The 23,401-nt window shown below is 57.6% G+C and overlaps 1 protein-coding gene across 1 annotated transcript in view; it reads right to left on the reverse strand.

Moving 5' to 3' along the window:
- The window catches only part of SDK2 (sidekick cell adhesion molecule 2), a 264,141-nt gene extending 245,729 nt beyond the window's left edge, over positions 1-18,412 (reverse strand). The window contains exon 1 of the mRNA XM_030296416.1: positions 17,997-18,412. Coding sequence (XP_030152276.1) covers positions 17,997-18,060 — 64 coding nt within the window. The 5' untranslated portion in view covers positions 18,061-18,412. The remainder of the gene's footprint in view (positions 1-17,996) is intronic.
- Between the last annotated feature and the right edge of the window lie 4,989 nt (positions 18,413-23,401).

Here is a 23,401-nt window from a genome sequence, read left to right on the forward strand (position 1 = left end):
CTAACAAATTCCGAGCGGCGGAAGGTCCCCTCTCAGCCACGCCAAGCACAGGTGCTTCCAAAAGCCCTGAATGAACCTGGCTTCCCCTGGGGAAGACACAACCCTAACAGTGGTGGTGGTGGTGGTAATGCTGTTAAGAGTCACCAGTATTTACTGAGCACCTACTACGTGCCAGGTGCTCCAGGCCACTGGCGACCACCGGAGGAGAGTCTATCCAGCGTGGCAGAAGGATCTGCCTGATGTCCGTCAAAGAGTCCACAGGGAAGGTGGAACGTGGGCCTGAGAGGATGGATAGCTTCTGAACAGTATGTATGGCTGCCCCATTGTCCAGATGGGGTAACTGAGGCTGGCAATGCTTTGATAGCTCACTGAGGTCCTATAGCCAGCCAGCAAGCAGGGCCAGGATTCTAACCCACGTGTGCTCCAGCCTCTGGAGACTGTGGCATTTTGTACGTGGCTTCTCTGGGATCAGGAGACAGACAAACAGTGCATACCAGGCAGGACCGGACAAGCAGGCCCCAGAGATACGGGGCTGAGTTCCAGACCCCTCCCCTCCATCCTCCTGCGTGCCCGTGACGATGGAGACAATCTCCCAGACAGAGCTGGCCAACTTCACAGAGGAGTCTCTGTGCTTGCTCACCGTTCTGCCTCACCCTGTCTCACCCCCAGGGCCTGAGACAAGAGAGCCCCAGCGTCTTTGGCCCAAGGAGAGGTACTGGGGGCCCAGGGAAGCCCACAGGAGGGAAAAAGGACCCTAGGTGGCTGGACTCTGCTGTTAACAGACAGGAAAACAGATCCAGGAGACGGGGGGCGGGGGAGGGGGAGTCCCTGAAGGGTCTCACGGGTGGGCAGGGCCGCCTTCCCAGTGAGTGACCCACGCTTAGAGGGTCACACCCTCCCCTGCCCCCGCTGGATGTCCTGCTGTCACCATCTTGGAAGTCTTCATTTATTAACAAGTGGCCCGCACTTTCATTTTGCACAGGGCTCCACAAATTGCATTACTGGTCCTGCCACTGGGTTAGAGATGGCACCCCGGCTGGGCCCTATTTCTGAGACGCCCCTCTGGTGTGGCAACTGTGCGGCCCTGGGCTAGAGAGGGCTGCCTGGGGGAGGGCAGGCCAGAGCCCGAGGGCCTGGAACACGCACGCACGGAAGTCTCCAGAAAGGCAGGGCCTTCTGCGGGCGGAGTAAGTTAACACCCCAGAACGGTGCCTGAGGGGGGCCTAGGATAGCTTCCATGTCCTCCCTGCCTGTGGTGACAGACTAACGGGTTGGCCGGGGCTTGGGGACAGGAGGAGAGAGGCCAGCTGTCTTCAGGGCCTTGGCCTCTCCAAGGAAACCACCGCCAACAGCGCCCAAAGCCTGAGGGCTGGGCGGATGCACGGTGCTCAGCCGTGCCAGGCTGTCGCAGGGTCTCCATGTAATTAGAGCCGAGCCCTTTGCTTGGCTTTTGGGCTTGGCCAAAGAAGAGAAGAGCCAAGCAGAGTTGATTCAGAAGCCCTGGCCTGGCCCGGAAGTCCCAGCTCAGAGGGGAGGCCTGGTGAGGAGCCAAAGCCAGACATTCATTCCTCTGGGGCCACTGTCCCCCAGGAGACAGGTGCTGGCATGAGGCAGAGCTGAGGCAGGAATGTGGAGCCTGGGGCAGGACGGGGAGAGAGGCTTCCTTAGGCCCAGCACATTCCAGGAAGACAGTGCTGGGGGAGGGGACAGTACTGGGGAGTGTCGGGGGCACACCCAGGGGTCACTGCTCTACGGTGGGTCCCAGGGCGGGGGACGGAAGGGCAGTGTCCAGTCTACCGGGGTGACCCCTTAACCCTCAATCTTTCTCTGTCTTGCCCTTCCTGGGCCCAACCGACAAGTGTCGGTGCTGGCTGGAGGCCAGGGACCTCCAAGAAATCTCTGTGACATTGGGCATTTTTCTGAATCAACTCTACCGGCCCGTTCTGTGGTCGAGAAGATGGTCGAATCCAGATCCGTGTGGGGGAAACACATGTGTTCATAAACGCGGGACCCTCCGAACGGAGCCTGGCAAGGGCTTAGCGCTATGTAAACGGTGGCTCTGACCCAGTCTCTGGATTCCAAATGCATCCTACTGCAGATTAAATGGCAGTATCTTTTCTTTCTTAATGACACATAAAATAATGATGTGTCTTGTAATTGATGTCTGAAGGTCAATCAAATACGGGACAATGATGACAATGAGCGTACATATGGGACTGGATCACTTTCATCGACACCTTCCATGTGGGTGGAGTCCTAGGACGCTCTTGACGTCCTGTTCCGTGTGGAAAAGTCATGGAGAACTGCGGATGCCAGACAGGGCAAGCACCTGAGGTCCCTGGGGGGGGGGGGGATTGCTGCGGGGGAGACGAACACAAGGTCACGGGCAGAGCTGTGACAGGCTGGCAGTCTCTGGTAGATGGGCCAGGAGCACGGTGTGGGGTGCAGGGGATCCAGCAGGAGCCCCTGTGACTCACAGTGATATTCCACGTACTGGGCTCTGTGTTAGGGCTGCGCCCACATATTATCTCAGACAAGCCTCCCAATCACCCCATGAGCGTGAGGGAGTTTGTCCGTCTTAAATCCACACTTTAATGGAAGAGGAAACCGAGGCTCAGAAAAGCAAAGTCATCTGGCCAAGTTCATTTAGCCCGTAAGTGGCCAAACTAGGCCAAATTATGGGCCAGCTGTGGAAATGGGGCCAGGCTGTTCTATTCATCAGCAGTTAGAGGGCAAGCAGGAGAAAACAGAGAAGGCCTTCGCAGACGGGACCTCGGCCTCCCAGCACAGCCGGGTGGGTGAGAACTTGGGCTCTGGGTCTGCCCGGGCCTGTTCCTAAGGCCACCCCTTACAAGCTATTCAACTCTGGGCAAGCTGCTCGAGTTCTCTGGGTCTATTTCCTAATCCACACGAGGGGGAAGGTATGCTTCCTCAAAGGCCGTTGAGAGGACCAGACAATCTGTGTAAAGCATTTGGAAGGACATCTGGCTCACCAGGAGCTCGCACTATTCCCTGAGTCTGGTGACTCCAGAAGCTGATTGTCCAGAGTTGAGCCGCAGGCTCCCCCGACCCCATGCGTGACCTCAACCGTCTCGGGCTAGAAGCTGGGGAAGCAGAGGGGGACCCAGGGGTGTGCCAGGGAGCTTGGTCCCTAAACTGGCAACCGGCTGCCGCTGTGAAGAAAGGAGAGTAAGGGGTCTGGCTGCGGCCATCTGTGCCTCGTCCCTGAGTCCCCATCCCGCAAAGGGCTAGTGAACCCCCCCCCCCCCACTCCAGAGACTCTGGGGCGGGCGGAGGAAAGGTAAGCAGGTGGCCCCTCTTCCAAATCCACAGTCCAGTGGCTGACTCTTGATCCACCCTCCCTCCCCCAGCAAAGGCCGTGGCTGCCCTGGGGACATCTGCCCCCAGACCCCCAGCGCCCCAGCTCACAGCTTCCCTGGCTCCTGGGAGCACAGCCCTCGCAGCTCCCAATTTAGCTGATGTGACCATCCCGTAGCTCCGATGGAACTGGAAAGAAGGTTCAGAGAATCACAGCCCTGCCAGAGGCCGGCTTGCAGCACCGGTGAAAACCAAAGGGCCACCACACGTAGATGGAGCCCGCAAAGGGGGCAGGAAACCCCGAGCTCCCAAGCTCTGCGGCTTGGGACACCTCACTGGGCTCTCCTGGTCCCACGTCCTCCTCTGTATAATGAGGAGCCCTTTATAATCTGACCTTAGTGGTTCTCTGAGTTGCCCTATGGTTGTAGCTCACCTACTGCCCCTAAGGGAGCTCCAGGACCCAGGGCCCGAGGAAGCATATGGGGCAGGAAGGCCACAAGCCCCAAATGCATGCGACCATCCCCCACGTGGACAGGAGGCACAGTCACTGTGCTTTGGACTGCTGCTCTCCTCCCGAAGCTCACATAGTTTCTACAGGACGTCTGATGCCAAAGATGTGTGTGCCCTGAACATAAGCACCGTCTGGGCTGGGGCCACGTGTGAGGAGGCCTTTCGAGAACGAGGCCAACACAGCCTGACCTCAGTGTCAGCCACCACCAAGGTGTGCATTTGCTGCCTGGGAGCCGCTTAACAACTGAAAGGATAAAAATGAAGGCTCCTCGGAGGCTCTAGTCAGTGCAAGGGGTCAAGAGCGAGAAAGGAAAGAAATCCAGATTGGAAAAGAAGTTAAACCGTCTGCATTCGGAGAAAACCCGATCACCTATGTAGAAAATCCAATGGAGCCTACAAAGAAGTTACTAGAACTAATCATTCAGTCGAACCATGTCACGGAGTCCCAGATCAACACGTCAAAATCAACCGCATTTCTATATCCTGGAGACAAACAGCTCCTAGTCGACATAAAAAGCATTTACAATTGCGTCAAAAATATGAAATATTTAAGGGTAAATGTGCAACGCCTGTACTCCAAAATTCACAAAACGGTGCTCGGAGAAACCGAAGAGCTAAAGAACAGAGTGGAATCCCACGTTCGTGGGCCCGAAGATTCGACGTGGGTCCTTCACGCTGACCTATTTTATCAATGCGGTTCTGGTCAGAAATCCCAGCGGGTTTTTGGGGGGAAAATCCGATTCTAAAATGCATATGGAAATGTAAACTAATTCTTTTTTAATTTTATTTTGTTTATTTTGAGAGAGAAAGAGAAAGCACAAGTGGGGGAGGAGCAGAGAGAGCAGGAGAAAGGAGAATCCCAAGCAGGCTCTGCACGTGTCAGTGCAGAGCCTGAAGTGGGGCTCGAACCCATGAACTGTGAGAGCATGACCTGATCCAAAGTCAGACGCTTAACCAAATGAGCCACCCAGGCGCCCCAGTGGAAGTGTAAACCGATTCTAAAGACAGACAGGCTGGTTCTAAAATTCATATGGAAACGTAAAGGATCTAGAAGACCCAAAACAATTTTGAAACGGAACAAAGTCAGAGAACTGACATTACTTTGTTTCAAGCTAGACTCATCGTAAAGCGACAGCAAGCGCGAGAGTGTGCTACTCGTATAAAGACAAATAGAGAAATGAACCAGGATACGGTGTCCAGAAATAGATCTGCACGGATACGGACTACTGATTTTCAACAAAGGTGTGGAGGTAATTCAGTGCTGAACGGAAAGTTTAAAACAAGCAAAAAAAAAAAAAAAAAAAAAAAAAAGACTGCCACAATGAGATATACATTTGGGGGAAAGAAAGATCTAGGCAGAGAGGGATTACTAAGGGCACAAGGAAACTTTGGGTGGTGATACATATGTCTGTTATCTTGATTTTTGTGGTGATTTTACAGGTTACACTTGTGTCAAAATGATTAATTTATACTCTTTTTCCTTTTTTAAGAGAGAGAGAGCACACTGGGGAGGGGCAGAAGGAGACGGAGAGAATCTTTTTTGTTTCAATGTTTATTTTGAGAGAGAGAGAGAGCAAGTGAGGGAGGGGCAGAGAGAAACACACACAGGTTCCGAAGCAGGCTCCCAGGCTCTGAGTTGTCAGCACAGAGCCTGATGCGGGGCTCGAACTTGTGAACCGCAAGATCACGTCCTGAGCTGAAGTCGGATGCTTAACCAACTGAGCCACCCACTCCTGGAAGAGAGAGAATCTTAAGCAGGTTCCACACCCAGCATGGAGCCCAACTCGAGGCTCGGTCTCATGAGCATGAGATCAAGAGTCGGTGGCTTAACCAACTAAGCCACCCAGGTGCCCCAAGTTATACTCTTTAAATAGGTACAACTTATTACGGCAAAGCAAAAACAAAGCCTCCAGGATTCCCCAAGGAAGATGGGGGCTCCTCCTACCCCACAAGACCTAGGCTTCAAGATCACCTCCTCTGGGGCAGCATTCTCAGGTCTCCCCGCCAGACGCCCAATCACCCGATTCCACCTGTACTTAGCGCCTGGCACACTTGTCCTATATTCGCGGCCACGTGCTTCATGCCCTCTTTTGCCCGTGAACAGTTTGAGAGCAGGGACCTGACTTGGCCTTTGCTGGATCCCAGGCACTGTGCCTGGGGCACCATAGGTGCTTAGAAAATGCTTGATGAGCCAACAGAGGTTCGAGGCTTTTGTCATCCATCCACGCACCGGGTTACTTTGAGCTTCTAGCAAAAGCTGCTTCAGCCAGTGATGACTTCACGGCCCGCCCTTCCTCCCCCAGGCAGGAGGCCTCTGGGCTGGCTTTTTGCTTTCTTTACGGACGGGCATTGAGAGCGAGAGCTTCTGGTGGTGAGGAAGTTAGAAGGGAAGGAGCGGTGGTCTGCCCCTCTCGCACACAAGGCCTGCAGCGGCCTCAGGGAGGTCCTCCGCCTCCACGGGAGGGACTCAGCACAGCCACCACCATGGCAACCGGACTTCTCCAACCTCTAGGCTGGACCTCCTCCAAGTGCGGCCCCTGGACCAGCGGCATCACCTGGAAGCTGGTCAGAAATGCCAGCCCCTGGCCCCCACCCCAGAAGCTCTGGGGGTGGAGCCTGGGAATGTGCTTTCGGGCAAGCCCTGCACGGGAACTGAATGCAGGCTCCGACGTGAGCCCCGCTGCTCCGGCCCACCCTCTCACCTCCATCACAAGGCAGGCTACACCAGAGCTCCAAGAATGTGCTCCTGGGGCTCCAGATGTGAGGGTGCCCCTCACTCCTTTGGCCTTCCCTCGATCCTCGGGTGCCCCGAGGCCTGGCCCTAAATGCGGCCGCCGCCTTCCCCCATCTGCGTGCCCGCGTCTCAGAGGCACGTCTTTGCTTCAGCTCTGACACCGAGCCTGGGCTCAGAGGGTTGGGGCCCTGAGCTCTTCCCTGGCAGAGGTACAAGAGTAGCTGGAGTTGGGGGCCTGCTCCCTGCACCCTGGGGCTGGACATTCCAAGTTCCTGGACAGACAATAAGTCCTAACATTCCAGGCGAGGTGGCAGGCAAGGGGCGCGGACAATGGGTCTTGTGTTTCTCCCCACGCCTTCCTGCGGGTGTGCTCACCCCGGGCTCTGCGGAAGGCTGAGCCATCAAAAGCACAGTGGTCCACTCGGCTGGCCCTGCTTCCCTCTCTCCGCCCAAGGCCCGGGCTGAGGCTGGGGGCCCCCCGTCACACCCAGCTCGCTCCCTGGGGCCGAACAATGTTCCTTTTTCCTGGAGGTCTCTAGCACCTTCTAGGTTCTTCATCCATCAAGGCCTTAGGAGAAAGGGGTTAAATGCCAACGCCTCTCTTCTTCCCACCTGGGCCCTGGCTGCTGTCCTCCTGGGGCAAGGGACAGCAAGCAGTGGACACAGCTCTCCAGCCACCCGGAGCCATAGCCAGAAGCATCTCCCCTTGCCCTGGCTGACTTCTGTTCATTAATGCAATCACATCAACACTGACAGCAGCCTATTTATTACTGCCCCGACGACAACCATTTTTCACCCAGTGATGCACAGCCCCATAATGAGCTTGGGCCAGAGCTAACGAGGAAGTCCTCTCGACCCTCCCTGGCAGCTTCAGGCCTCACGATGGCCTGCCTCCGACCCACCGCCTGCCTGCATTTGCTCTGCCGGGGCGGGGAAAAGGGGTCCCAATGGGAAGGTCAAGGGCCGCTGGGCTGAGCCAGCCAAAGCTGCGTGAGGCCAATAAGCATGCTGTCCATGGGGAGAAGGCTTCAAGGTTGACTGAGCAAGAAGGCCGGAGTGCTGGGCACGGTCTCAGGGCAGCAACACGTCCCCCATTCTAGGTGCCAAGTCCTTGGGCCAGGGCAGCGAGAGATATAAACAGTGATGGAGACAGCTGGCCGCCTGATGGAGCCTGGGAGTGCACGGATGCTTTCAGCTTCAAGAGAAATCTCGAGGAAGGGACTGAATCGGACTGGGAACACTTAGTGAGTGCTGGCTGGGCCACGGCAGGACACCAGCTCCAGTAAGACCCTGCTTTGCCAGGGGATGGCGTCCAGGAACCTCAGCTCTTCTGGAAGGCACCCGCATCTCCACGGGAAAGACCCCTGTGCAGTGGACATAACTTATCACAGAGGCCAACGCCTCTCACTAAGGTGACCCTCCGCGCCCTCACTCAGTGCCCTGCCCCCACAGCGTCGCCGCTGGGCTGGGTGGCTTGCAATGAAAAGGGGGCTCGGGGGACAGCCCAGGGAGAGGCCGGGAGCCAGACCCCTGAGTCCTGAATGGTATGGAGCAGACAGCCGGAAGGTGAGGGAGGACCCAGAAAACTCTGACCACCCAAGTGTCAGGATCACCTAGCGAGGGGCTGACAGCCTCACATTCCCACCACCCATGCCACCACCACCACCACGGTGGACCGTTATGCTGGCCCGGGCTTGATTATGTTTGGGGCCCTGCTTCCTCAGGGGGAACTATACGTCTACAAAACATTACAGAAACTTTTAACTATAAATGGCTGAAATATGTCAAGCATCTTGGAATCCTACAGATGATGTGACCCAAGAGATCACTGGATTCAAATTCTTCAAAACCAAGTTTTGACATCTATCCCAGGGGGTCCAGGAAGCCACGGGCAGACATACCACACCTCCTTTAGCAGCATCCGTTGGCTTTAAAATACCCTTTGTGTGTTAAAATAGAATTCAGATAGGCTATGGAATAGAATGCAAATGTTTGTATATTGAAAACAGAACCTATAAAGGAGGAAAAGGTCACGGGGCTAGCGGGCAGCCTCAGGCTCACGGCCAGCTCCCCCGGGGCCTGTGTCTATCCTCCTCCACCACAGAAGTCCATCACCCTACAGCTCGGAAACGCAGTGTTTATGGCCCCCCGTTCCCCAGTGAGGACACGGAGGCCCAAAGGGACCCAGTGAGGACGGGTCTCGGGATCCGAGGCCCACACGGCCTCGCGTCTGTTACCCTCCCCCTGATGGTACCATTACCCGCAGCGCCCTTCTTCAAAGGGTTAAGTTCATTAATTGGGAACGATAATTTATGTCTAATGCCTCTACCCTTGCTGATGAAGGTTATTATCTAAATTCAAGGAGTTTATAATTAAAGAAATCAGTCACACGCACATTAAAAGATAATTCAGAATCAACAAGGCCAAAGTGCCAAATGAGACATCTAGACCGTCGGCATCCTGAGAGCACAGAGGCATCTGGGGGGATGTGTTCTAGCTGGCGCACCTTGGGGGAGAACGAGGGGTGCAGGGTGAGGGAGAGGGGAGGGGGCCGAGGGGTTCCGGGGGGTGCGGCAGCTGAGCACGTGGAGGGCCATGGCAGGGAAGGGGAGGGGAGGTTGCAGCCACACGGAGGGCCAGACCGTGGGGGGCTCGGCACTGAGACCAAAAGCAGTAGCAAAGCCCCTGGAGTGAAGGCCGGTAAGTAGGGTCTGACCTGACAGGCCTCAGCGTTTAGATATTATCACCAAGACCCCGTGAGAGAGCAGATGCGGTCTCAAGGGAGGGGTCTGACTTCCCTTACAGAGAGGACAGGCCACCCCCGGCCGCACCCCGTGCCCCACCCTTTTCACCCAGCCAAGCTGGGGCAAAGTTTGTGGTCAAGCCAAGCAGTACGGTGAGTTGCTCCTGACCAGACCAAAAGCGATGGCCTGGGAAGCAGGTGACCTGTGTTCATCGTCGTTCACCGTCACTTTCTTACACATCGAGTGACCTTAGCAAGTGTCCGAAGTTCAATGCAATCGATGTTAATAATGTGAACACTTTCTGCCCAAACTCCTTCGAAGGTTGGGATGAAGAAAAAAGAATGAGTTTGGCTGTGAAAGCTACACACAGAAATTTGAGGTTTTATGAAAGGATCCAATAAACACATTCACCTTAAGGCCTGAACAGCTAATAACCCCTTAATATGTGGGTTCTCTGCGGTGTATTTGCATTTTAAGTTGGAGCCAGAGAATGTCTTAACCGAATGAATAAGCCCGTAATAGCATACGTTTAGATGCCACTGGCTGGTCTGTGAGGGATAAAGGCAGCAGAGGCATTTCAGGACATGACGCATGTCCAATTGCAGGCCCACAGCTGACCCTGCTTCCCCAACACCAAAATGGTGACAAAAATGACAATGACAAGCACTTATACAGCATTCACTATACACTGACTGCTGTCTGAGAACTCAGCAGATCTTATTAAACCGTGTCATGACCCCATGAGGTAAGGACTCCTGTTATCCCCGCTTTGCCGATGAAGAAACCGAGGCACAGATGGGCTCTGCAACTGATTCATCCAGGGTTACCCAGACAGTAAATGACAAGTAGGATTTGAACCCAGGGAGTCATCCACATTTCAAGCTCCTCAGAGGCCTGTGCTGTCCCACTGGGACCCTCTGACGGCACATTCTGGATTGGCTCTCACGGCCCAAAGCAAGAAATGGGGCATCTGTAGCAGATCCATAACTGACTCCTACCATGTGGCGACAACCCAAGCGTCCAGGTGCCCAGCCATATCTCTGACCATTCCTCAGATTCTGAGCCACACAAGTGCCTCCGTCACCTGCACCTTTCCAAGACCAGGTGCCCCTTGGCAGCAGGGGCTGGGGTTCCAGGGTCCTGGCTCCAGCAGGCCCTTGAGAGTCCCTCATGGCTACCCCAGAAGCTGAATTCCCTCAATGGGCCACATGATGGCTAATAACGTTTCCTCCCCTTAGGATTATCATATCATCAAAATTTCATCACTGCTCTAGGTCACTAATAGCTTCCTGCAGGGCATCAAACTTTAATTGCCTCTTCCCTGCCCCATTCAGTTTAAAAGACTCTTGTGCGGCTTGGTCACTGGCACCCAGTCATGAGTGCCCCAAGTGACCTTAAGGAGACTCACCAAACATCTCTGGGTCCCCTGGGAGGGGACAGGGGAGAGACAGAGAGGCACAGGGGGGTTCGCATCCTGATCTCTCATATCCTGCCAACCTGAGGCCCAGTGAGGACGCAGCTAGGATACAGCAAGAGCCAGGGGGGATCAGGAGGAGGAGGAGAAGTTCCAAAGGCTATTTTTGTTTTAGTTTACTTATTTATTTTTGAGAGACAGAGAGAGGGGGCAGGGGAGGGGCAGTGAGAGAGGGAGAGAGAGAATCCGTGCTGACAGCACGGAGCCTGACACGGGGCTCGAACTCAGGAACCGTGAGATCATGACCTGAGCTGAAATCAAGAGTCAGACACCTAACCGACTGAGCCACCCAGGGGTCCTTCCCAGGGCTATTTTCTCAAACTCTACCGCGTCCCCTGGGCCAGCCCTGGTCTTCTGCCAGCACAACTGAATGGGCATCTCATCGGCAAATGGTCGTGTCTCTCAGGGAAAGTACCAGTGAAGGATGCCATGGAGGCAAGGGCAGCCTGGGGGAATGGGAAGATGACAGGCACTGGGGTCACAGAGCCCTAGGTTCAAATCCTGACTTCCTAGCTACACAGTATTGGGGAGTTAATCTCTGTGAGCCTCAGTTTACCCGCATGATGGCGTCAAGCGAGGGCAGAGGTAACGGTGACACTTCCCCTAACGCTGTCTAATACCTAGAACTGCACACCAAATATGACTGTGCCTCCTCCCTGGTGATCCTAGGACGGGGAGAAAAGACCAGAGCGTTCAAAACTGGGGGAGAAACACAAGCCGAAAAAGAAGATGCGGGTAGAGATCCCCAGGGGGAAATCCGAGAACTCCGTGCCACCTGAGATCCCATCTCGAGACCAGGTGGAAGGGCCAACGCAGAGGCACAGCTGGCTGCGTGAGCCGGCTGAGCCCCTGCCACAGGCCAGGCTCCATGGAGGGCTCCGCTCGCCTCAGGTCCTGCGCTCCCCGCCAGGCTCCTCCCCTGGCACGACTGATGTACCAGAAAAACGGGGATGGGATGTAAGCGACCAAATCCAAAGTGGCCCGGGGGTAGCGCAAAGCGATGGAGCCTGCACCCAGGTCGCCCCAATTCCAAGGCAAGGACCGCCGCGATGCAGGACCCTTCTCAACAGCTCAAGGAAAAAAAACCCAAACCGGGGAAGTAATCGCACCAGACTGGGGCTAATTTGGGGATGCTTTCCAGATGGCCCCGGCAGGAGTAAAGTAATTCTGTATGCAGTGCCCTTCTGGAGACCACAGAGTCCTCTCTGCGGTTATGGAGGAACGCTGGACATCACCAGTGCGCCTCTCTTTTCCCAGCAAGAAGAAGGAAGCCTGCGCTTCCCACCCCCTTGCCACTGGGCGGGACCACGTGATCAGTTCCGGCCAATGGGCTGCAAGGGGAAGCGAGCTGGGCTATAGCATTTAATTGCGGATGCCACGACTTTCTCTCTTATGTATTTCAAAGGGGGCCTCCAAGCACGGATGGGCCTTACTCCCCAAACCCCCTAGGTGTCCTCCCAATTTCATACAGGTGCAGTTCAGCTAGTAGGCACTCAAGAAGAACCCAAGGGTCACGCAATCCAGAGGCTGGACTGCCAGAAGCAGCTGTAGGGCCAGAGGCGGGAAGAGCTGGGAGTGAAGGTGAGAGAGTCTGAGCAGGGGTTCTGGGCTCAACAGCAACACTACCCCGTTCTGCGTAAGCCTGGGCGGGAATCTCTGGAGGACAGGGCTCCCATCCTTGGGGTGACTGGCTCAGCGTAACGAGGGCTTCACGGCAGGTGGCTTATGTGATGTACCGAGGAGCCCATCAGAGTGGGTGCCTGGTCAGAGAGGAAGCTGGAGAAGGAGGGACAGGCCGATGACAAAAGATTCCTTAGCTAAGGGTCCATTCATTCATTCATTCATTCATTCTTCATTTGCTCATTCATATTCCTCGACCTCATTCTCCATGGTAGGAGAATGTGCCTAAAGTGCCTAAAGTGACTTCCCTGCCCGAAGTGACCAGGGATACAGCAGTGGATAAAATAAAGCCCCCACCCCCACAAGAGGCCAACAATAAATAGAGACGTCAATATATGCCAGGTGAAGCTGAGTGCCACGGAGAAGGTAAAGCAGGGGAAGAAGTTCATTCTTGGAGGTGACATGTTTTCAGGGGCTTAGGGACAGATGAGGGACACTAGGGGAAAGTCTTGAAGGAAACAAGGAGTCAGCCTTGCAGACATCTGGGAGGACTGGGCATGACCGCAGGGACAGCAGGACCTTCCGATGCCAGGTGGGAGTCCAGGGACAGACCGGGCAGTTCCAGGAACAGGGAGGTGGTCAGTGCGGTGGGCAGAGTGGGTGGAGATGTTGGAGAGGAGGCAGGAGGCAGGAGGTGTGGGCTGTGACATCCTCCCAGCCTTGTGGCCAGTGCGTTATAAGCACTTATCAGTTACTCGGAGCAGTTTACGGTGATTAGGATCATCTCATTTAACATCCAAAAACAAAAAAACAAACAAAAGACCCCCCTACGAGGCAGCCATAGTGATCTTTAACATTTACAGATGAGAAGAGTCTCAGCTCTCGGTCATTCAGTGGTGGAGGTAGAGGCCGGGAGCCCTGCCCCATGTCGGTGCCCAAACCTGGAGAGGGGCCTCCGCAGGGCTCCCTGGGCTCAGGGAAGGGCTTTCCGGACCAGACACCTGGCTGGGGAGACCGATGAGACCAGCTGTGCAACCCACCCCCACCCCCCACATCAGGACCCTGAGCAGCCCCGGGTGGCCCCTTGCTGGACACTGACACTGCTCCCTGGCCCTGCCCTCTGCCCAGCGTGTGGACAGCAGAGGGGGCGGCCACGAGGAGCAACCAGGATGTCTCAACATCCGGTTTGTTTTCTTTTCCATTACAGGCAGTGAGGCTGCTGCCGGCAGTCACTCCTGGCCCATTTGTTGCTATTGGCATCCCAAAGCCCTGAATTATGATGACTAATTCCCACCGCTTTAGGCAGCTCGAGGTCCGTCTGTGGCAGTGTGCTCCAGGGGGAGCCAGGGTGGAAAAGCCGCAGGCAGCACTGTAACACCCAACATCAATTCCAGCTCAGTCTCCTGACTCCCCGAGGCGCGAGGAGTCAGAAGGATCGGGGAGGAGGTGTTCCAGCCAATCACACGACTTCTTCAACCACAGCCAAATCCCAGGATAACCAGCCACGGGGACACTGTCTTACAACCTGCTTGTTTCGTAAGATAGTGAGTCCCCCATCACCAGGGGTATACAAGCAGACACCAGATGGCCACTTGTCCCAGACTTATGGGCAAAGAACAACGCTGGATGGCTTTTTGTTTCTTTCAAGTCCAACGTCCTTTCATTCTAGTCCTCAGGACAGACAACAAGTTCATTCTCCCTTACCGCTTAACTTACAGCCCAACTGTGTCCTGTGGTACAAAGTCAAATGCATACCAATATGCAGTTTAACACATCATTGTAAAGTCGGCCGTTCAGGCACTGTTTAAACAGAGAACTGCTGTAAAGCATTTGGCCTCTTTCCCAGCCTCCCTTCCCTGATGGAACCAGGTTCCTGGCCCCTACTCTGGCCTTCCAGTAGAGGACATAAGGGAGAGAGCGGTCGATAACTATTTGCCGAACACACGCACGAAAGGAAGGGTTTCTGAGGCAGGTGTCGGGCTGCCAGCATGATTCAGCCTCTGGGTAGGGGTCCCGAGCTGCTCTTCCCACGCAGGGGCGAAACCCTGCAGCCGGTAGAAACACCAAACTGTGTCACCCATCTGGCCACAGCCAGAATGTTCCAGACTCCCCAGCTGAAGCTAAGGGGCGCACAGGGCAAGGGAGACAGGGATGCAGGGCAGAGAGCCGCCTCTCTGGCCCTGGGAGAAGAGCACGAAGGGAAGCGGGGACGCCCCCTGGCCCACTCCTGTGTGGGGCTTTGACACGCACCAGCTGAGCCCCAGGCAAGCAAGACACTCGGCCTTGTGGTAATTAGCAAGAGGCCCTGATCAATAAGTTATTTTTTGCTGTCAGTAATTAATAATTACAGCTTAGCCACACCATGTAATTAAACTTTCATCCCGCTCCCTTGCGTGCTGTTTGCCTTTTATTGTGATTAGCTCCTAGCACTAAACTTTCTCCCCTTGGAGCCTTCAAGAGCCTCCGAGGCTGGGCCTGCCAACACTCATACAGGGGTCTGTGCTGCCTGCTTGCCTCAGCTCACAGCCCCTTTTGTCCCTCCCCCAGGCGCCGTGCTCTCCTAAGAACCTCTGGACCCGCTGGCTGGGCTGCTACTGCCCTCCTTCTGGCCCCTCGGCCTCCTCAGGATGTGCGCCAACAATAATTTTCGTGGCACCCGCAAAATCTCTCGAGAAGCTGGCGACAATGCACACGTCCAGGCTCCCCCGGGCATCTGGAGTCAGAGTACGTGGGAGTGGAGCCCAACACGGCCGCAGGGCCACTCACAGCCGGCGATGGGGCCACAGAAGCCGGAAGTACAAGAAGCATCTTGGAGGAAGGAAAGGCATTCGTGGTGTTTTGGTGGGTGGCCGGGGCTACTCCTCATGGTCCTCTGGCTGGTAATGTAAATAAAAACCATCATCATCCTCGCAACAATACCCTTTATCGAGCACCTCCTAAGTGCCAGGCACCTGCTGAGAGCTCCCCCAAATACCTCGAATCCCTCTTTCTACAACATCACTGCACTTAGTTGAGGAAAAGCATACGAACTGGCTTGACATTGAGGTTTGGGGGAAATGGTCGAATGGCTTTCAGTATAAGCGGGTGATATGGCCCAGGTCCAGCAGCCGAAAAACACCAACGTAAGTCTAGATAAAATCCAGCGGCGGCCAGCGTGAGGTCTGTCCCAGAGAGGTACATGGCCTGGTCCCTCATTCTGTCATGACTGGAGAACAGGGCTGAAGGGGCTCAGAAGCCATAGACAGTGGCGTGGCTTCAAGTACCCCAAAGGGTGAAGGGCATGGCCTCAAACTCAAAAGAGAAGCTAAGGAGAAACGCCACTCTCTAATCCCAAAGCAGACAGGAAAGGACCCCGCAGCCCCGTGGCCTGCCCCTGCCCGCCCCCGGGCCCCTACACACAACACAGCACTGCCCCCAAGTCAGGCCGAGACCAAGTTCCCACAATCCTTTGCACAGTTTGTCTCCCGCCAGGAGACAAATGGGGAGTACCCACGGACTCTGGAAAACACTCTCTCAGAGCCAGAGAACACAAAGGGAGCAGCAGGGGACCCAGGCAGCCTCACTCAAAAAGGCAGCAAACAAGAGAACCAGAGAGAGGGGGAATCAGTCAGAGACCTTCGGCGATTCTGACAGGGCAAGCCCCTTAGCAGGAGGACAGAGACAGGAGGTGGCCCGGCCTTAACTTCCACTGGACCAGGGGATCTTGGCCTCAGGTGGATGGGACAGTGTTGGCTGGGACATAAAGAGGCTTGATGACCCAGAAGGAAGGGCCCTCAGGTGCCCTGGGGACTCCTGATGGGCCTGGGCCTGGATGGGCGGGAACTCGGGAGCCCACCTGCCACACAGAAATCATGCCACTGTGGGAGTCCGGACAGCAATGAAGTCAGATGCCTCCAGACGGGGGCTGACACCCCCAGAGCCCTCCCAGTCCCCGGGCTTTCAAGCTAGTTGACCCACGGGCATCTCAGAGCAAATCTGTGAGGTGCCCCCGGGGAAGCTACACCCTGTCCCGATTCTGCCAGCCTCGAGGTCCTCCTGGAACCCTTAAAAGAAAGGCCCTGCCCTAGCAAACCCACTCCAGCTGCCGATGGTCCTGGTTCCAGGGAGAGAAGGGCCCAGAACACACCTGGTCCCTGACTCTGCCCCCAGAACACCCAGCGGCAACTCATTTAACGCCCCCTGGACCTCAGTTTTCCTCTCTGTTAAATGGTTGCTAGAGTAAGCCGACCTCTAAGGTCCCTGCCTGCTGGAAGATTTTATGATGATCGTAAAACTAATAATAACTTTTATTACCTTACATTTACAGGGCCCCTTACAAAATTTCTAAGTGCTTTAACGTAAATTACCTTGTAAAATCCTCCCCTCAACCCTGTGAGTGAGAGCTGATTATTCTCATCTCTTTGATCCGGGCTCCCTGAACTGCCTGTCGCTGGGCGCAGTGGGGTCCCTTCACCCTCGCCGCTAGACGACCCCAGGGCTGGGGTGGGGCCCTTCTGAGAAGCAGCCTCCATATGCCGGCGCCCCCGGGTGGGTCCAGGCACCCTCCCGAGCCTGGAAGAGGAAAGCCAGGCCCCCGAGTCCTGAAGCTCAGCCCAGGCTTCGTCTCCTTCCGCCCCCAGCAGGCGCCGCTCGGACACCGCTGGCACCACTGTCTGGATCTGCGAACCCCAAAGGCAAGGAAGCACCGGTGCGGCCGCCCTCCCCCGCTGGGACCTGCCCAAGGGCTGGGGGGCGGAGGGGGGGATGTCTGGGCATCTGCCCTCTGGAGGGGGGCAGCCCGGATCACGCCTCCTCATCCCTCCTAACGCTCCCACCCCCAAAGCAGCTCTTCTCCACCGCGAGGCTGCTCCATCCAGGCAGCTACAGGTCAGAGACAGGAGCGGCCGGTGGAGCGGGAGGGACAGGCAGGAGGCTGCGTGTGTCTTGGGGCGGGAGGGGAGACGCCCCAGACCCTCCCCGGGCACCACGCCCCGCTGGGTCCCGGCCGCACGCGCGACATCGGCTCCAGGCCCGCCCCGCCGAGCACCCCCGGCCCCAGCGGCGGCCCCAGCCGGGCGCGGGCTCCCGTATGTGGCCAGGCCCGGCAACTGCCCTCCCGGGGCCACCAACCCGGCTCCCGGCGCCCGACTCGGGCTCCCGCCCGCCGCCCTCCCGCCCGGCTCCCTCGCCGCGGGGCGGCCAGCGCGTGCCCCGCGGGGCCCTTCCCGCGGACGCCGAGCGGGGACCCGGAGCCCGGCCTGAGGAGCTCGGGAGAGGCGGGTGCCGCGGCCGGCACCGAACCGCGCGCCCCTCCCACGCCGGCCGAGGGCACCCGAGGTGGGTGGGGGTCGCTACCCCTCACCTCACCCCGGACGACGCCTCCCAACACGGACCCCCCATCTTCCCTCCTCTGGAAGCCACAAGTCTCAGAAAGACGGCCCCACCCCCGAAAGAGAGCCCCCAAAACTCGAGGAGGGGATCCTGAAACTCCCTGGAGAGGGCTCTGCCCAGACTAAGCCCGGTGTCCAGGAGGCCCCCCGAGAGGCCAGCGAGTCCCCGCCACCCTCCCCCTCCTCCAGCACCCTCCCCAACCCCACGTGGGGGTGGCCCTCCGTACCTTGGGCTCCGGTCGCGCGGATCCGGTGAAGGGCCAGCAGAGTCCAGACCAGCAGCCCCCACATGATGACCAGCCTCGGGTGGGGGGTCCTCCGCACTGTTTTATAATCCTGGGTGGGGGCCTGGGACCCCACGGCTTCGTCCGGGGAGACTGTCCACGAGGCCCCGGCCCTGGGCTGGTAGATGCCCGGGAGGGGCAGCGCTGGCGACCCCTTCCTTCTCGCCTGCTGTCCAAGTCCGATCCCGGAGGCGCGCCCGGAAGGCGAGGGGCGAGCAAAGAGAAAGGGGAAAAGCCCGTTCTTGGAAAAGCTGCTCCCTCCTCTAGCACCCCAACTCCGACTTCTCCCAGGCGGGGCGGCCTCCGCGATGCCGCCGGGTCGCGGGCCGGGCTCCGGAATGAACCGGCAACTTCAGGAAACTTCCTCCCGTGGCCACGTTGCCCGCCCCCCGCCCCCTCCCCGCCCCCTGGTTGGGTTCTCCGGGCGGACGCAGTCACGGCCGTTCCAGGCGCCGGGCCCCCGGGGCCGGGCGGGAGGCGAGCGCGGCGGGAGACGCGGGCGCGGGGCGTCTTTCAGGGGCTCCGGTTTCGGGGGGCGCGGTTAGCATAGCGGTCCGAACCTCCCCGGAGCTGAAGTTTTCTTCTCTCTAACTTTGCAGGCGGCATCTGGCGGGGCCGAGCCGCCCCTCTCGGCTCCACCGCCCTGGCGCCCAATCCGCGGACGCTCGGTCCCTCCCGGCGGCGCCGGGCCCGGGCGCGCCCTCGGCTCCGCGCCCAGCGGGCTACCAAACTTTGCGGGTCCCGCGGCCCGGCGCGCAGCCCCGCGCGCCCATGTCCGCGCCGGCTGCGGGGCGGCGGGGACGGCTGCTGGGCTCGGCGGCCCGGGCTGTCGCCGGCGCCCGGGCGCGGAGCCTCCTGCCGGCCGGGGACGGAGCCCCGCGGCGCTGCCCTCCGCCGCGCGCTGGCCGGGGCTCTCGGCGAGACCGCACGGAGAGCCCGGCGGGCAGCCCCGGCTCCGGGGGCGCGGCGCCTCCTCGGACGCCCCGGCGCTCGCCGGCCCGCCCGGGCCCGAGGAGCAGCGGCAGCCGCGCCCGCCCCGGCGCCTCGGCCGCGCCGCCGCCGCTCGCCGCCCGCCTCCGCAGCCGCCGCCGCTCGCCGAGCCCGCCGCCCTCCGCTTCCCGGGCTCGGCGTCCAGAGAGCCGCTCCTGCCTGCGCCGAGCGGGAGCTGCGGGGGCCGCGTGAGCCGGGGACGAGCGCGGCGGAGGCGGAGGCGGAGACGCGGAGAGGGGGGCCGAGCGCTACCCCGTGGCCGCGACTGGAGACAGCCTGCGCGCGGGGAGGGGGGTGGCGGCGGCGGCGGCGACGGCCCCGAGCCAGGCCCGGGAGCGAGCCCCGCAGACTCGCGGTCCGTCAGCGCGGCCGCGGGACCCGCCGGAGGGCAGCGAGGCCAACCCCGCGCCTGGCGGGGGAGAGGTGCGCACCGAGCCCCTCCCCACCCCTCGGCCGGCCTGTCCTTCCGGCCCCGGCCCCGCACCCCTCTCTCGGAGGCTTCATCGGATTCCCAGTCTCGCCCACAGCCCGGAACCCCCACCACCCTTCCCGTGACAGGGGTGGAGGGTGTGTTGGAAAGAGGGGGTCGGTCAACGGGTTGATTCCAGTTTCCCCTCCCAGGTCAGGCTTTCGAAGAGTCTGGAAACGCTCAGGGCCCGGAGCAAGACAAAAGGGAGGCCCGGGACTTACAGATGGCTGAGAAAGTGAAGTTGGTGCCAAGGCGTATGCATTCTTTGTTCCTTCTTTTCTTTTTCTTGCTTTCGAGCTCTGCAGGCTAAGGGGTAGAACGGAAAATTGGTGAGGGAGCCACAGAGAAGAGGAGTGGCCCAGAGGAGTGAGCCGGCCCAGCACCCGCATGGAAGAAGCCAGTTAGGGTTTGCAAGACGGAGTTAAACTTTCCTGGCCCTAGACGGTTTTGCCTCCCTGGACTCCTTTCTCCATGGGTGGGGGGGGGGGGGGGAGGGGGAAAGACTGCTTTCACATAAAGACACACATAATAATATTACATATTAAAACATTTTCTTCAATCTAAAAGTTCATTGATTTTGTCTGATTTTAAACGAAATTAAAACATTATCATGGGCCCCCAGTGAAAGATTGTGCTCCTTGGCATGGAGCTGCTGAGCCTTGGGGTTCCTACTGGGGACCAAATAGCCCTTGGCACCCCCCACTTTTTACCAGTCCACTTTTCTCCTTTCTCCCTAGTGGTCTCTTCTAGCCTAGTGCCTCACTGACGCCTGTCCTTTCTTAGGGCCCTGCACCACCGCAGAGGGCACCCCCTTCTGATTGCTGGGGAGCGGCCACACCCACCGTGAACATTTCATTGCTTTTAGATTCTCATTTCACCTCCGTGGGAAAAGAACCTTGGGCATTTTCTGAAAATGGCCGAGAGGCTGGCCTGCCTTCTTTACAACCCTTCCAATCCCCTAATTCAAGCACTTTGTGACTCTTTTCTCTGGGCGACTTGTGCCGCATCCCAGGCCGAAGCCCTTCTGGCTGGCTGACTGGTAAACGAGAGGGCTTCGGGGACAGGGGCCTAAGTACGGCCAGCCCTCCTTTCCCTTGGTGGCCACGCCATTTCCGGCTTCTTGGGGATGCCCGGCTGTGGCCTCACGCATCCACACTCTTACCTCCTCAACCTTGGGCTCAGGCCCTTCCCAGACCGTGGAGCACAGCCCAGGGTGCTGTTACACTCCTCGCTCACAGAGGGGGCCTGAGAGCTGGATTTGCTGGGAACTCCTCCTCAGCCAGCAAAGAGGCAGCAGGAAGGCTTATCTCAGTTCTCAGAGGGTGGGAGCTCACACTGCCACAATTGTCAGAAACCTTGGTGGCTTTGCCCTCTTCCTGTCCAGCCCCAGACTTCCAGCAGCCAGGAGTCGGCCTGCACTGGACGTTCCTGGGGCTCTGAAACAGCATTGCTCCCTGTGAGAAGAGACACAGTTGCATAACCGTGCACTTTCTCCTGGGAGTCAACCGCCAAAGGCCAGGGCAGGGCACCACCCAGGGGCTGAGGTGGGGGAGTTTTCCTCTGGGGTTGCAAGTCTCAGGCATGGTAGAGAGTAGAGGGCATGGGGGGCATGGGTGGTACCCTATCGGCGGCTGCTCCAGCAAATCTCTGTCTCCAGCCATCTGGGGGTGGGGAGGGGACTCAGGGGCTCCGTCTGGCCTCAGCCACACACACACACACACACACACACACACACACACACACACAGGAAGGGAACTATCTGATTTTGCTTCTTACTGGAGTTTTGCTGGCCCAGGAGGAGGCTAAGCAGGGAGCCTGCCCCTTTGAGAAGGGCTCGTTACCGGGAAAGCCACTTGAAGACACCATGACCTCATTCTTGCCACCAGCGGTGTAATTAGAGGTCGCAAACCATGCAGTTACAGTGGGTGCCACATCACGAGGGGCTGCTCGGCTTTCCCAGGCTCCACTCTGCTTCCCTCGTTGCAGTCCTGCCCCTTCCATTCTGAGTCTGTGTGCTCGGCTCCCCCTGGAAAACTCGGGACACTTTATAACATATAAACTGCATTTATATCCCGTCTCCCTCCACCACCAAGGCCAGCACTCTGTAGAAGGCTCTGTATCGTTAAAAGCCTCTCTGCATATATTTCACTCTGTGAATCGGGGGGGGGGGGCACGGCAGCAAAAGTCACACAATTCACTCCAAAACAGAAGGGAAGGCCTGGGTTGCTCTGCTGGCTCCCTTTTCAAGTGGATGGTGTGTGTTAAAACGTCACCTTTTTTTTTTTTTTTTTTTTTTTTAGTGATTATCTTTTTTTTAATGTTTTTTTTTTTTTTTTTTATTTTTGAGACAGAGGGAGACAGAGCATGAACAGGGGAGGGTCAGAGAGAGAGGAAGACACAGAATCTGAAACAGGCTCCGGGCTCTGAGCTGTCAGCACAGAGCCCGACGCGGGGCTTGAACTCACGGACCACGAGATCATGACCTGGGCTGAAGTCGGACGCTCAACCGACTGAGCCACCCAGGCGCCCCAAATGTCACCTCTCTTTAGAAAACCTTCACCGAACCCCAAGCAGGACCACTTTCTTAGACTCTCCTGTCACACGTAGAGCCAATGAGAGGACATTACGGCAGACCTTTGCCAGGGAGCTCTTGGTGGGAGGGTGTGGCACCACATGCTGGCCAAGAGCAAAGAGACAAAACCCAGGACAGTCAGATGGAGCTGTTTGACATCACAGAAGGCCAAGACCCTCCTCACCCCCACCATCCCCTGGTGTCAAACCCGGTACTCTGTCCCATCTTGTGCACAGAAACCAAAGGGCGGGCAGGGACAGAGTCAGCTTTTCAACACAATTATTGTATATTTTTTTCCTATTTTCCATCTCAAATGTAACGACAACTAGAACAGCGTGTTCAAGTGCAGGGTGGGGCCCATCCTCCACCAGCCGGGACCAGGGAGGCAGCGGTGATGCCGGGGAGGGGAGAGGCACCGTGTCCGCCCCCTCCCCACACCTCCCCCCTCCCCCCTCCTCTTCTGTTCCCCGCTTCCCAAGCTGTAGTGGGTGCCACCCTCAGCCCAGAAGCCCATCCCTGTGGTTATTTTGCAGGAAGGGTGGGCACCAAGAACAGGGGAAAAGCATCGGACACAGCTCTGCCTGGAAGAAAATGAAAGAGCGGTCAGAGGAGCGGTGCTTGGGTGGCTCAGTCCGTTGGTTGAGCATCTGACTCTTGATTTTGGCTCAGGTCATGCTTTCACAGTTCGTGAGTTCGAGCCCCATGTCCGGCTCTGTACTGATAGCATGGAGCCTGCTTGGGATTCTCTCTCTCTGCCCCTCCCCTGCGCTCTCTCTCTCTCTCTCAAAATAAGTAAAGAAACTTAAAAAAAAAAAAAAAGAGTGCCCAGAGGAGAGTCTGGTGGGGAAGTGGTCTTTAAATTATGGGGTTTCAGGGCACAAATAGGTCCCATGCCCGTGCCTCCCTCCGGTCCTCACCCTTCCCAGAACCTCATGCCAAGCCAGTCTCAGAGCTGCTGAGGAGGGGCCTGGGCAGGAGCAACCTCCCCCCCTGCCCCCATCCTGAGCGGGGACTTTCAGCAGTGCTGGCCCTGTGGTACCTGAGGGGAACGCAGGCTACTAATTGCCTCGAAACACGGCTTCCGGTAAATAATTAATGACATTCTTTTTTCATTTTGTTCTGTTTTGAAGATGAAGAGAGGGAAGGAGTTGAATGGATAGAAGTGGTTTATTAATCTCCATTGAAAAAGAGAGAGGCCCTGGGTCCCCCCTCTGAGTCGGCTCGGGCTGCCATACCAAAACCCCGCGTCCTGGGGGCTCGCACAACGGAAATTTATTCCTCGCGGTTCTGGAGGCCGGGAAGTCCAAGATCAAGGTG

The sequence above is a fragment of the Lynx canadensis genome, chromosome E1 (assembly GCF_007474595.2).
Source record: "Lynx canadensis isolate LIC74 chromosome E1, mLynCan4.pri.v2, whole genome shotgun sequence".
Classification (NCBI taxonomy): domain Eukaryota; kingdom Metazoa; phylum Chordata; class Mammalia; order Carnivora; family Felidae; genus Lynx; species Lynx canadensis.